Source organism: Parambassis ranga, chromosome 3 (genome assembly GCF_900634625.1).
Source record: "Parambassis ranga chromosome 3, fParRan2.1, whole genome shotgun sequence".
NCBI lineage: Eukaryota > Metazoa > Chordata > Actinopteri > Ambassidae > Parambassis > Parambassis ranga.
In genome coordinates, this window is record NC_041024.1 from 2790280 (window position 1) to 2804770 (window position 14491).

A 14491-nucleotide genomic window follows, 5' to 3' on the forward strand; every position below is an offset into this window, starting at 1 on the left:
CATGTACGTATGGTCGTGTGGAGCGCAACACACCATGGAAAAGGGGCACTTAGACCTCACTTAGACTAATTCAGTGATCTCAACTGAGACACTAACCTAAAAGTAAAGTCACTCTACTGGAGGACGTGTTTTCCGAAAGCTAAAAAAAAAAAAAAAAACAGCTATTTTACCCATCCACAACTTCAGACGCCAGAACTCCTGGATGTCTTCATTTTACATGCTTATGCATTGCCGTTGTACGTCTGAATTAGGTACACTTCACTTACTTAGTAACTTTATTTTCCTGACTTTCCTTCCCTGACAGTGTGCAAATGGCTCTCTTCCTCTCTAACATACACACACAGTGTGTAGACACACAATTATGTGCTAAAATACTCCCTATAACTCCATATACTTAAGCCAGAAACTACAGTACATGAGCACAGGCCTGCAGGTAAAGGGTTAATATGGTAATTAAGTTGTTAACTGTAAAAATCACAAATGTTACCTCCTACCAACAGGGTAAACCACCAACAATCAAGAATGCATGATTATTTAGTGCCATGGCTGTGCAGTCAAAAAAAGTGTGTTTATAATGTAAGTCTATGGGACAAAATGGGAGAAAAAAAGAAAATCCAGTGCTGTGCAAAAACTAATAATGCAATAAAGTCAATTTTTTTACTGATGTTTGACATGACCAAGACTGTAATAAAGGTTCAAAAGAATCCAGTCCACATTCACCTTTTCTATTAAAAATGAGCCATTTTGTGTGTTTTTTTTTTCAATTTTCAGCACCACCCCTTATAAAATTGGTGATTAAAGGGTTAAAATCCTGGGGGAAAATGATTTTTTCACTACTGTTGATTAGAACTGAAGTTAATGAAAAGGTCTATGCAAAAAAAATTCAAAAATATATTTATCTAATATATTTTTAAAACCGTTAAAGTTAGGGGACGTTTTTGTCCCCGAACAACACATTAGGGAGAAAAAAAGAAAATCCAGTGCTGTGCAAAAACTAATAATGCAATCAAGTCAATTTTTTTACTGATGTTTGACATGACCAAGACTGTAATAAAGGTTCAAAAGAATCCAGTCCACATTCACCTTTTCTATTAAAAATGAGCCATTTTGTGTTTTTTTTTTTCAATTTTCAGCACCACCCCTTATAAAATTGGTGATTAAAGGGTTAAAATCCTGGGGGAAAATGATTTTTTCACTACTGTTGATTAGAACTGAAGTTAATTAAAAGGTCTATGCAAAAAAATTTCAAAAAAATATTTATCTAATATATTTTTAAAACCGTTAAAGTTAGGGGACGTTTTTGTCCCCGAACAACACATTAGGGGGTAAAATTTGCCCACAGTGTACCGTTGACCTATGAAAAATTTTAAAATCATATTAACAAAATTTATGTAAAATTAAGCTTATTGAGGAAAAATGATTCAATTTGTCCACATATTGACAAAGTTATGGCCAAAATAAACAGAAAAATTTCTCTCAGAGGACAAAAATGTCCCGAACAACGCATGAGGGTTAAGCATTTTATTAGTTTGATTGCTGCTAGGCAAACAAACTCTTCTTTTTTATTCATCCATATGTTTTTTGGTGCAGCGTATCTTCAGCATACGTTGACCGATTTCAGCCATTCAACTATCAAAATGTTCATCTCACAGAGGACATTCAAGTTTTTTTTTTTAAAAAAAACTATAGTTTTTCAAATATTAAGCAATTTCGGTGTCATTTTTAACGTTTCAACGAGGGTCATCTGCCAAATGTATCTCCTCCTACAAATTTCAAGCTACAGACTCCATGTTAGTCTTAAAATGCTCATTAGATGCTGCTCTATCACACTTGTATTCAGAATTTTCTAATTCCAAATCGTTTCCGCACGCCAGGCTCTCAAAGTTGGAGTGGTTTTTGAGGTCTGCTCTGCTGTTACCATGGTGACAGGCTGACACACAGAGGCGTACAAAGCTCCGATTTGCTCTGATTCTGCACCAATTCAGATCAATCCTTCACATCAGCGTTCAAAGCAACGATTCAGCTGCAGCAATCAAACTTGCATTTTCTTCAGGAAATGCTTTTTCCTAGTTCTTATCTAAAATTAACATTTTATGACATTAACGCCATTTTTCTCATTGTCCAGGACCAGACTGTCACATGGGGTGCTGCCAAGATGGCGACGATTAGAACCTCCAACACTGAGCGCCACAACCGCTCTCCAGGAAAGCTCCGATGGCTGATGTCACGGAGGGTTTGTCCATCTTTATTTACAATAAACTCAGGCCACACCGATTGAACAAACCTTTACATTTATTAATAAATTGGTAAAACAGTTTCTAGAAATGGTGTAAATGTAAAAACAGAAAAAAGAACAACACACGATTTTAACTGATGGCACTTAATTATCCTGATTAAGTGCCTCTTATATGTTAGTTTTTATTAAATGCAAACGCTGACAGCTTGGAGGAGGGATCCACAGGTTTCTTTTTCCTGGCTCTGTTTTCGTCATCTTCTGCCTTTTCATTTTCCACGCCGTCTCCTCCCTCTGCTCGTTTCCTCTTCTTCAGATCTGCTGCGTCTCCGCTCTGGCCTTTCGCTCTTTCTGTCCACGACTGGAAATAAACGGGACATGAAACGCACATGTTAATTACCACACAGGACAAAACTGTCAACAAATTGCACTGTCCTCCTGTTTCCAGGCTCCAAACACCTACATGACGATGACTAAACGCTCACATGGACACACAGGCGTGCCGTTTGAAATTGCATCCTGTCATGTATAATCACTATTGACAGGCTGCATCTCTTTGGCCTGCTGGCTCTTTGCCTCCTCGTGCTTTTATTTTTTCCCCTCTCTCTCTCTCTCTCTCTCTCTCTCTCTCTCTGAGCTCAGAGACAAAAGGAAACGCTTTCCAGGACGTAATGGAGCCACGATGAATCATCGGGGCTGGTGTGTGGACCGGCAGCAGCACAGACACACACACACATTCACCTCCAGCACTGCCACGAACTCAGTATATATTCACACCACACACACACACACCACGAGACATTAATGTAATTAGAACGCACACAGGGGGTCAGAGCAGTTTCTCACTCAACACATCAGCTGTACAAATCCTGCAGCTCAGCCACATACTCACTAAATGTTTGTCATGTGACTCTGCTGGTCACATGTGAGTCAATCATAGCTTCCTAGTTTTCCCCCAACACAACCACACATGATTCACTGTGACAAAAAAACAGATTGTTTTAAATGGAAGTACCGTCAGCAGTGTTCCTCATGTCCAAAAAAATCTTGATAGAAGTCGTAGCAAGCGTAAATATGCCTGTTTACAGGACTAATTTGATAAAGGTAACGTCTCAAAACACCCTTTAAAAAGTATCTTTCCTCCCCAAACTGATTTATCAATTTACCAGAATTTCCTGATGTCAAAATTCAAGTTGAAATTATTCAATCGCACAATATTTGTCTATAACATTACTGAAACTGTGACTGTAATTATCCCCCTGCCGACTGACCTGCCCACCGTCTCTCACACTGTATTATCATAAGATCAATGCTTTGTGCCCTCACTGCCCAAACACACTCCAGTGGGTTTCCAGGCAACGTGCATCCCTCCTCCATCATCCTCCCTCAGCCTCCATTCACACCCACTTCCTCTTTCTTTCGCTCCCTCAAGTGTTGTGTAGCTTCTTGCTGACAGGCTTGATGTATGCAGGGTCAGGCCCAGGCGACCATGGCAGCACTCAGGTGGTTGAAAGGATGAGGTGACTCATTACCCACACAGCCAGCCCCATTTATCCGCCCATTGACTACTGACCGCGGCCAACACCGTGTGTGTGTCCAGGGTGTGGGGGGTGGGGGGGGGGGGGGGTAACACCTGCTGCCATCACAGCCAAAACAATTATAATACAAATCCTCAAAATATACTGTTGCTAAAACCATAATAAAACTTCCCAAAGACAGTTATTAAATCTGTTAAATACAACCATTTGGATGGTCCCTGAATGTGTCAAGATTTCACTCATCCTGACAGATTGATCATTACACATTTGCCGAAAATGTTCTGCACTACTCAGCACAGCTATGAAGCCATGATGGACTCACATGCAATCAATCAATCTGATTTCTCAGATCATAGACTGTAAAATGTTTAGCGCTGATAGTATCACTGTCACTGACATTGTTTTAGAAATCTCCGCTCAGGATCACTCTGCAGATTTTTGAATATTTTTGTGGAACAGCTTCATACCAGTCGCTCCTCTGCTGACAGTGTCCTGAAGCGCCCCATGGCCTCTTTGATGATGTCGGTCTCATCCAGGTCGGGATGGTCTGCAGTGATGTTCTTCCGGTTCTCCTCCAGCCAGAGCTGGAAGCCGGTCTTCGGCCTGTAGGCACACATGCAAATAAGAAACTGTCCTGCATGTAGAGCTCAGCTTGTCGCTTCACTCGAGGGTTAAACTTTGTTTTACCTCTTGTTTTCTGTGTTTTCTGCAGGTGAGGCTGGAGGCGGGACGTCGGGTTGTTTCTGCTGATCTGCAGCCGGCTCTGTGTTGTCCTGAGTCTTCTTGCTGGTTGTCTTGGTTGCTGTCATCTGCAGCAGAGTGGACTGAGTCTGCAGAGGGAAGGAGTAAATATTAAGGAGAGAATTTTTGAGGCGATGTGGTCTGGAGATGATGATGATACCTTTGTCTTTGGTCGGGGTACCAGCGGTTTGAGAACGGGGCTTTTGTTTGGTTTCCCTGCAGATCCACTAAGAGGGGCAGACTTCCTGCTGGACGTCATGTTGTCCAGGATGTTTGTCATTCGGGGCTGGCCAGATGAAGCCGGCGGTTTCCCCGAACCGAGGACCTGAACGTGTCCAATTCAAAAGTTAAGAAGTGTAATCTGAATCTTTAACTTGCTTTTACTTCACACACCTCTCTGTTCGTTAGAGTTTAGAACCTTACAGTCATCATTTAAATTCATCATTCTCATCCTTACCTTGAAAGGATTTGACCTCACAACTTTTCCAACTGAAAAACAAACATGAGACATCAGGAAAAATTTTTTCTGTGGTATAAAATATGTTGACCATACACTGCATTTTAACTTATATTATGAAATAACAACCCTTTAGGTAAAAAAAAAATGTGGAGATGGAACCTAAACTGACAGTTTTCTTGGACAGATAATCAGGATTTGACAGTGGAGAAAAAAAATATGCAACCAAAGAAGTGAGGAAAAACTTTCAAAGTAACAATCTCTGTGTTAATGGAGCCTGTAGACATGTTTACTCACCTGGTGTTGGAGGCAGCTTCACGGGTGAACCTGCTTCTTTAGCAAACGGATTCACGCCTGCAGTGAGACAGACAAGAAGGAGACGTGTCAGCTGGAAACATCTGAGCAAACAGCTGGAAAGAAACAGCTGGAACTGACGTTTTTTGGTTTCCGTCGCCTCCTCTGTCTCCATCTCCTGTCCATCGTCATCCTCTGCCAGGTCTTCTCCTTGCTCCTCTTCCTCCTCCTGGTTATGTCTGCTGTTGTAGCGACCTCTTGTCGCCTCAGTCTGGCCATGCCTGTCCAACAAAAGCGAGTCACACTGTAGCCTGAAAGTAGCTTGTGACACAGGGATGCTGATGCTAATTCACTACACCGGTGACAGAGAGACGCCTCCGTCTTACCCAGAGGGTCGTCTGATGTTGGAGTAGTCCGGTTCCTCCTCCTCCTCCTCCTCTTCTTCCTGGACCTGGCTGGCTTTCTCCAGCGCGATTTCACTGAGCCTCTGAGCGAGCACCATGCGCCTGGATCGGGACGCGTAGCGAATGGCCAGAGTCACCACATTCTGAGTCATCAGCTCGGCCAGCTCCATGCAGCGGAACTCCCTCTCCAGCTTACAGGACAACTGGAGGAAACCGTTGACTAGATCCTTTATCTTTCAGGACAGTTTGAACACGTTGGAAACAGGAAAAAAGGTCGATACTTACTGCAAACATCTTCATGAGGAGCTCCTGTTGCTCCTTCTGGGACTGATTCTGTCCATCCTCGTTTATCTCATAGCCGCTGGACGACAGGAAGCTGTAGTGGTTGTGGAAGAGGACTGAACGCCAGTACTGCTCCTGAAGGACGACAGAGGACACACCGCATGGAAATCTACATCCTCTTGAATTACTATGGTTCATCTAACACAGCTGAATCACATCACATCCAAACAGCTGCTGTGTTTACCTCCATCTGACCCTTTTCTGTGGATGTCTGACACAGAGGCAGCTTGAAGGGCAGGATGGCCACAGCAGGTCTGGGCAGGGTGGGAGGATACCTGGAGCCTTTACATGGAATACACCTGACCGGACGAGAGGACAGAGGAGACTCAGAAGAGGTGGGGGTGAGGACAGCTGTCATAACAACCACACTATACAAAAAGCTCACCTGAGCTGCTGGGGGTTCTCGTGCACGCCGACCACCCAGTAGTGATCCGATTTGCTCTTGCAGGTCTCCCTGGTGTTACACACCGGTGTCCACGTGTTGCCCAGTGATCGGTTCAGCATCCGTACAACCCCCTCTGAATCCACGTAGCACGGGGTGCCTGAAAAAACATTTCTGCTGCTTTAGTAAACAAAAGGAGGGAAATGTTTACCAGAGATTTATATTATATTAATGATCAGACTGACCTTCAGCAGTGAATCCGAGCCAGGACAGGTAGGATCTGTGAGAGAGCGGCAGCGACTCGCCGTTGATGAGCTGTCTCTTCCTTTGACTGAGCTGCAGCAGCTGGACACCCAGAGCCTGTTCTCCATCAAAGCCTGTCGCTGTGGACGCAGCACAAGTTCAACACAGGTTCCTCAAACTATGTCAAGCTTGTCTGTGTGCGTCTCTAACCTCTATGGTAGATGATGAGCAGCTGCTCTCCGTGTGCCGCCATGCAGACCACAGGTCCCGGCAGGCTGAAGATTTCTCTCTGGATTCCTCCGATGGAAAAGAGCCTGAGTGTCAGCGTGCTGGTCGCGACTGCCGCCCAGCCCTGACCCAAACACAGCGCCTTGGCGTCCTCACCCTTTGGCAGGTCAACCATCCACTCCTTATTGGTGTCCCAGGAGGAGAAGTGGAGGCACTGCAGCTTACTGGGACGAGAAGGTTCGAAGATTTAGAAGAGGTGTGACAAAACGAGACACAGCAGAGAGGGAGGATATTTACCTGGCCAGCTCATCTGTGCTGGGACATGCCAGCAGCACGGCCTCCTGGGAAATATCCACCATGGTGTGACCCAGCGAGTTGGTGAGGTGCATTGCATGGTGGACGGCGGAATCATGAAACTCCACGTCGATGGCGTTATCCTGTTCGTCGTTGTAGCCTCGAACGATCCCCACAGAGTTCCATATCTAAAGCACAGAGTGGCCGTTAGCGTGGGCAACGACGACTAACAAACAATCACCTGCGTCGTCAGCATGTTCTACCATGAAGCGGTGTGTGAGGTGTGCGGGGGTGGAGCCTGGCTGAAAGGCCTTCTGGGGAGGAGTCGGTAGAGGGCCCTCATAGACGGGACGCAGGGGCACAAGCGGGGCAGCTGCAGGCACCGTGGTGCTGCCTGCATCATCATCATCATCCATGAATTTATCCTGCCCAAGCTTCAGTGACCCCGTGTCTGAACGAACACACATGTGGAAATGATCAATCATGTCACACTGATAAGACACTTTGTGTAATTTTATGACCATCCACTCTGCCCTTTCACCCACCTAGGGAGTTCTCATCGTCTAGGATCGCCCCTCTGTTCCTCACCCGCCCGGTCGCAGGCATCAGGAAGTCATCGTCCTCATCATCATCAGCAGCCGCCGCCTTCTTAGCCGGCGAGTTGGTGTCACTCAGGCCTTCATCCATAAGTCTGTCATCATCGTCATCAAACAGGTCATCGAAGTCTTTTGCAGGCTTTTTCGCCGGCGCTTGTACCTTGGTGGAGCTGCTGTCAGTCGCAGAGGTGCTGAATCCGTCCAGCAGTCCCAGACTGCCTTCAGTGTCTGTGTAGGCGATCTGACTACCTGACGGGTGCCACGCCAAACCGCACACGGTGAAGCCTTTTTCATGCTTCTGCCTGCAGAGACAAGACAACACACACCTTAAACTGACCATAGATTACCAACAAATCAACCATTTGGGAAACACACGTCGTTGTTTTCTTGCTGATTGCGATGAGGAGTGTGAACACAAAGCTGGATCAAGCAGCAGGTAGACATACTTCTTTAACTATATCTCCACTCACACTTTGCCGTACTGTACCACAGACTTCTGCACTGATCCTTATTTCATACCTTTCCACACACAGCTTACTGGTCACATCCCACACAGTCATTAATCCTCCAATGCAGCCAGCAGCCAGGAAACGTCCACACGGAGACCAGGCCAACACGTTGATGGGCTGCAGTGAAGAACAAGGAGGGAGAAGAAAGAACAACCAGACAAGGTCAGGTAACGAGAACACTGATCAGACGGCAGCAACAGGAGGTTGCGGTTCAGCATTTATGATGCATCAGCTCATAATACCATAACTATTAAGACCTGATCGCTTCCAGTAAAAAGTTCAGGGGGTTGTAAAGATCATTAAGCAGCTTTTAACGAGATCAAACCCACAGCAAATCCTCTTTTATTGAGCTCAGAGGTGCAAAACGTGCCAAATAAGAGCTCAAACACAATCAGCTATTTGTAGGAGCAAGCAACCCAGTGCATTCTGGGTACTAAAGTGTGGAATGTCACAGCCTTTCGCCTGTTTATAACATGTATAAATCAAATCTGGCTGTATAACCTACATGGAAGACCAAAGGAATCATGAAGTAAAGGGCAGCAGTGGCTCAGTGGTAGAGCAGGGTTGTCCAATAACCGGAAGGTTGGTGGTTCGATCCCAACTCCTCCCTGGTCATTGTTGTGTGTCCTTGGGCAAGACACTTTACCTGCATTACCTCCAGTGCACTCAGAGCACGTGTGGCGCTCTTTGCTGCCTTAAGCAATTTCCCTGATGGGATTATTAAAGTATTTCGAAAAAAGAAAGAAAATGTGTGAAAATGTGTTAAAAATGTGCAGCTCTGCTACCTCGAAGATGATTCAACAGCAGTCTCACCTGTGTGAGCAGGTCATCAGACAAAGTGGTCACATGGTCCCAGGACCCTCGCTCATACAGCTGCACCTTGGTTTCTACAGGAACTGCTAAAAGCTAATGTACACACACAGACACACACACACGTTTTAATATGTTACAATGATTACATCATAATGAAGGTACTGTGTTAAAAAAAAAAAAAAAGTGATGTCACCGACCTTCGCCGCCCTGGGCTGCCAGGCTAACCGGCACAGAGACTTGGCGTTACTGACGTCATTTGTCTTCTGCAGCAGCGGCCAGCTGATCACCTGAGTCTGAGCGAGAGGAAACAAAAAGACCACAAATAATGTTGTCGTTGTTGTTGTTGTTGTAGTGACAGTTGTTCATCTTAGACGCTGGATCGGACGTACCTGCTCCTCAATATTCCACACCACGACAGAGCCGTCACAGCTAGCAGAGGCCTGAGCGAGCACAAAGATGTCATTTATAACAGGCAGGATGTTGAGCTTAAACAACATCACAGACTAAAAGCAGAGTTTACAAACCAAGAATTCATCTTTGGGGTCAAAGGTGACGCTGAGAACCGGTGCTTCATGACCACGGAGTGCTTTTTGCTGGCTGCTGTCAGACACCTCCACCACTTTCACCATGAAGTCACTGCAGGAAAACAGAGAAAGTATCATGTGCAGACCGTCGCTGTGTTCTCGTGTGACTGAGTCAAAGGAAAAATGTGCCAGCTGTGAATAACAAATCATCAAATTGTCAAATCAATGAACTAAGAAAAAGAAAAATAATCCTGATTTTCTCCGATGTCCAGCAGAGTGCAGCTGCCGAAGCCACCATAACAGCCACAGATGCCTGAATTTCAAACAATCAATATAACAAAGGAAATGACCAGAGAGCATCAATACAGCGCCATGCTCCCTGCTTTTATTGCTGTGATAAACCCGTTTAGGACAAATCAATTCTGGAAGCCAACAGACGTTTATCTCCAATCACGACTAATCATAAACCAATCCGACATGTGTCTGTGACGTGGAAACATCACCCAGCACTGTGGAAGAGATCCGTCCGCTGCGTTACGCACGACGGCCTCAGCAGTCGCCACCGGAGCAGCCGGAGAGAAGACGCCGGCGTGCATGGTTTGATGGAGTCAAAGTGACAGGAGCAACTGATGGAGGTGCTCAGTCAGCCGGACGTCCTCACAGCGCGTTTTTTTTAAAACCAGGAGTTTCTGATTCCGTCTGTGTTTTTCAAACATGTTCTGTTGTTCTTTCTGCTGCCAATCAAACATTTGAACATCTTCACTGCAGAGACGAACACATTTCTGCCTTGACTGACTCTCAGCCTGTTCCTGCTTCCTTTAATCTGTGCACTCCTGCTGCATTTCTATGATTTGATCCTGTCCTTCTGCTTATTTCTTCTTATGCATTTCCATTATTTGACTCGATATATGGCTGACTGAGCAGATCTCCTGATTAACTATTGTCAAATAACCACCATCATCATCATCATCAGATGATCAGGGTTAGCCAGACTTATGTCTGATCAGGAATAGTTTCAGTAAAGGTCCACTTATACCCCGTTCACACTGGGGGAAAAAATGTGGCTTAAGCAGGATTCGACCGCATCCAGATCAATCCAGATGTGTGAACACCTCGAATCTGGCTGTATCCAGTTTGATTTCAATCTGGCTAGATCCACCCACGAGAGGTGGATCTAGCCGGATTGGCTCAAATGTGGCTCAGGTGTGAACGCAAATGTGGCGAGCGAATCCGGCTAGCGACATGCTACTTCCGGTTAGCGATGTGCTACTTCCAGTTTACGGGGCGCGACACGGGACAAAAAACCGCATGACGCATGCGCACACACAGTCCTACCGCGGCTTGAACGGACTCTGTATATCACGATGCGCCACCTAGTGGTTTGGAGGACAGCAAACACGCTGGATGAAGCCGGATTGAGTGCGGACACAAGTGTGTGCTAGCCAGATTTGAAAATAGGTCTGAACGCATCCAGCTTAAAGGCTGTCTGGGCTCAATCCTACTCTAGCTGGAATGACTTTCTCCAGTGTGAATGGGGCCTTAGCCAGCATGTGGTTAGCTTAGCTTAGCATAAATAACACACAGCGAGCCTGGCTCTGTGCAAAGACAGCCTACAAACAACCCAACAGATAGCCGATGTTTGACGTCACAACAGTCCTGCCAGAAAACAGGCTCAGTAAAAGCACCATGGAGACCAGTGATCATGTTGCTTATTTAAATCTTTAACTTCCTGTTTGGGTTTTTCTGTAAAATAGGTTTTAATCACAAAACCCTTCTCCTGTCAGCCTCACACACCTGGATCCGGCTGCGACCCTCGAGCCGCTGCTGTTGAAGGTCACATGCGTGGCGTTGGTGGTGAAACGGGTCAGGATGCCGTCAGGATCGCCATCAGGAAACGTGTGGATCTGCACCGTGTTGCTGGAGGTCGCCGTCACCAGCTTCCCGTTCTGAGGAAGAAGAGCGAACAGAAGTGTTTTATTACAAAGACAAAACGAGAAGAGCGGTCCTGGGGGGGGGGCCTGGGGGTCACTGACCTTCACTGCCAGAGAGTAGACCTTTTCCCCAACAGTGATGAACTTGGGATCATCATCATCCAGACTTTCAAACATTCGAACATCTCCATCACTTCCACAGGTCACGATGAATCTGCAGGGAATCACATAAGCACGGTACACAAAGCGTTAAAAGGTGTTTACATATGTTTGTTTTTAAGCTGGATAAACATACAAAATGACGTATTGATCTCCTCTAAAACTACTATTTGTTTTTCTACTTCCATATAACATTGGTAGAAAACAGGTGAGGCCCTCAAACGTCATCCAGAGATGTAGTGATGATCCCTGGGGTGGATGTCTGTCTGCTGTCCACAGGTGCGCACTAATATACATCCATTTATTATTCAGTGTCAGGGGCCCTGGAGCCTTCATCACCTCTGACTTACTTTCCAGTGTCATCGAAGCAGACCTCGGTGTGTCCCTCCGAGTGGCCGTAGCGCATCGGCTTCCTCTCACACGGCATTTTTCCACCAACAACCAGACGGAACTGATGAACAACGACAGCCAGAAGGTAAAACACAACTATCGAAACACTACTAACTGTCTTTATCTACTGCGGCTGCGTCAGACGAACTTCTTCAGCTAGCAAAAGAGCGGAGCTAACGCGAACAGTCCGGCTGAAAGTAGCTGCTTGTTTTAACCCGTCAGGCGGAGTTTACCGCGGCTCAGTCTGATCAGAGGACGGACCAACCTGCCCTGAAACACCGAGCACAGCGCACAACTTCTCCGGGTGCCTCCACAGAACTCGCTCCTCTCCTTTCCACGATCTCCCGCGCTGCGTTGAAAACAAGGAAACACCACGTCACGACTCCCGCCAGCTGCGTCATGACGCAACAGCGGAAACTCCGCCCACATTTACAGCACGTAGCGGGAGATTTAATGTGGATCCTCTGCAGGAATATGAGATTATTGAGATAAAAACGTTCTTATTAAACTTATAGTGTAATTATTCCTAATTATTATTAACACTATTGTTCTTATATATTTAAAAAAAACACTTTAATATAATAATACTAATTATTAGATGATAGATACTTTATTGATCCCTGAGGGTATATTCAGCATCACTAAAACAACAACATAGCATGCATAAAAAATATAAAGGTCCTTATTTTGTGTGTCTGTAGAAGTAAAGAAAACTAAATGGAATAACATTACACATACAAACAAGCATTGCTTCACTAATTCTTTTCATTAGTCTTTTAAGCAGCTATTAACATGAACCATACACTATGACCCTCCTGGCTTTTTCCTCAGGCTGACTCTCGTCTCGTCTGTTTGAGCTTCATCTCAGGGGAGAATTTGATTAGTGCAACAGGAAGCCGCCTGTTGGCAGACAGCTGGTGTCTAAATATTATATCACTGAACTGTACTGGTGAACAGGAATCACTGAGAACCTGAGTGTGAGCATGCAATACAGGCCTGAGGAGCTCACATTTAGATTCTCAGATATCAGATTTATCATGAAGAATAATGACTTTGAACATCTGAGAAATGATTCCCTCTAACCGTGTCATAAAAGACAACGTTAATATTTCATGTTTGTGGTTTAGGAAAATCAATGGGTGTGGCTCCATCTGTCTGCGGGCAGGCAAAGGGGTCAGAGAGGGGCGTTAGGAGCAAGTTCTCGAGTCTTCAGCACATGTCGGGCACCAACCACATCCTAACACTGTAAAATAAACCTGCATTAATACATGATATTCAAGCTGAAACAAGTAACTAAGCAGGGAATCAATGAAAAGGAACATCACCTTGAGCACGTGGAAGTCAAACCTATAGATACCTATCTTGCGCTTTATTTATTTTTACGCTGTTTGTAGAAGAAGAAGCTGAATGACACACAGATAAACTGAGATATGTGAACTGGGCTGCACGGTGTTACGGTGGTAAAAATGATCTTTTCATGTCCTTATCTCTCCTCTCGCTCTGCTGAAGCGCTGGCATTTAGAGGTGTCCTTTTCAAGGCGGCAGCACGGATTGTTTTTCCAGAGTGATACTTCAAAAGTAACATTTTCCATACCATTAGCTTGTCTAATCTACCAACAGGCCTGGATGAGCATGAGCGGAGCTGCACGAATAAACACGTCAGGGCAGCCAGCAGCAGAGGTACAAAGCTTTATTGGTCTGTTTCAGAGGGCGCGTCACAGTGATTCAGAGTCTGCTGTACTCCACCATGTAAACGGCTTAAAAAAACAATGTGTGAAAGCAGCACATGTTAAAAGACAGAGGAGGAGGAGGAGGAGGAGGAAGACAAGTGAAGCAGAGGAAGTCTCCTCTGGTTGGTGCAGTTCTGCCTCCATCTTGTGGCTGCAGAGGAGACTGCACCAAGGCGTGCACACCCTCTGTATGAGATGTTGACATTTGTGACACTTTTTCTGTCACTGTTTGATGAATTATTTGAATATTCGAGCTTAAGCAGCTGAAACAGAAGCTCATAAATAAAGGGGGTCTGCACCAAAGTAGACGTTAGTCACTATATTTAGAGTTCTGCTTCTAGTTTGCTTCACTGTCTTGGAGCATTTTTCAACAGGGAACTGAAAGAGTCCACTGACTAATGAAACTGTACTTTCACCTCACAGAACACAGCAGTTTTGACCTGATCTGTATCTTTGATATTTTAACAGGGTTCGTTCTAACATGCTAACACATTAAATAATAACCGGATCAGGACAGTGGAGCAGCTGATCCTTTGCTCTTAGAGGTAAAAATGAACGATTGATTGCATCCTGCTCACTGGGTCAGTTGTTTTTTTCCCATTTTTTTCTTGATTTCCTGTTTTATTATTTTCTATGTGAGAGAAAACCCACTTTCTGAACCTCCTGTTTCCATGGGGGGGGGG

At 45.2% G+C, this 14491-nt stretch overlaps 1 protein-coding gene and 1 long non-coding RNA gene across 3 annotated transcripts; one reads left to right on the plus strand and one right to left on the minus strand.

Moving 5' to 3' along the window:
* Positions 1 to 2274: 2274 nt before the first annotated feature.
* On the minus strand, positions 2275 to 12466 carry wdhd1 (WD repeat and HMG-box DNA binding protein 1). Of its 2 annotated transcripts, none has more exons than XM_028402015.1 (25): positions 12344 to 12466; positions 12039 to 12139; positions 11632 to 11743; positions 11393 to 11544; positions 9599 to 9710; positions 9464 to 9514; positions 9272 to 9367; positions 9075 to 9167; positions 8272 to 8378; positions 7702 to 8054; positions 7420 to 7607; positions 7160 to 7344; positions 6845 to 7086; positions 6637 to 6774; positions 6395 to 6551; positions 6194 to 6308; positions 5953 to 6084; positions 5650 to 5870; positions 5405 to 5544; positions 5267 to 5323; positions 4970 to 5001; positions 4673 to 4837; positions 4459 to 4601; positions 4239 to 4374; positions 2275 to 2594 (listed from the first exon to the last, which is right to left on the minus strand). In XM_028402015.1, the coding sequence occupies exons 2-25, from the start codon at positions 12113 to 12115 to the stop codon at positions 2412 to 2414; spliced, it is 3387 nt and encodes a 1128-aa protein (XP_028257816.1). In that variant the 5' UTR covers positions 12116 to 12139; positions 12344 to 12466; the 3' UTR covers positions 2275 to 2411. The 2 variants fall into 2 exon arrangements, with proteins under 2 accessions (XP_028257816.1, XP_028257817.1); XM_028402016.1 differs by having other exon boundaries at positions 12227 to 12426.
* LOC114433450 (uncharacterized) lies at positions 11540 to 14332 on the plus strand. Its single transcript, XR_003670361.1, has 4 exons — positions 11540 to 11785; positions 11890 to 11967; positions 12046 to 12163; positions 14277 to 14332. It is a non-coding gene; the product is annotated as an uncharacterized LOC114433450 (long non-coding RNA).
* Positions 14333 to 14491: the final 159 nt, after the last annotated feature.

What these genes read in the sequence shown, in the direction of transcription:
- wdhd1 (XM_028402015.1), bottom strand. Translation starts at nt 12,115, where the DNA reads ATGCCGTGTGAGAGGAAGCCGATGCGCTACGGCCACTCGGAGGGACAC. An exon ending in ACCCCAAAGATGAATTCTTG is followed by an intron (nt 9,515 to 9,598) that starts GTTTGTAAACTC and finishes GTGCTCGCTCAG; the next exon opens with GCCTCTGCTAGCTGTGACGG. An exon ending in CTGATGACCTGCTCACACAG is followed by an intron (nt 8,379 to 9,074) that starts GTGAGACTGCTG and finishes TCTTCACTGCAG; the next exon opens with CCCATCAACGTGTTGGCCTG.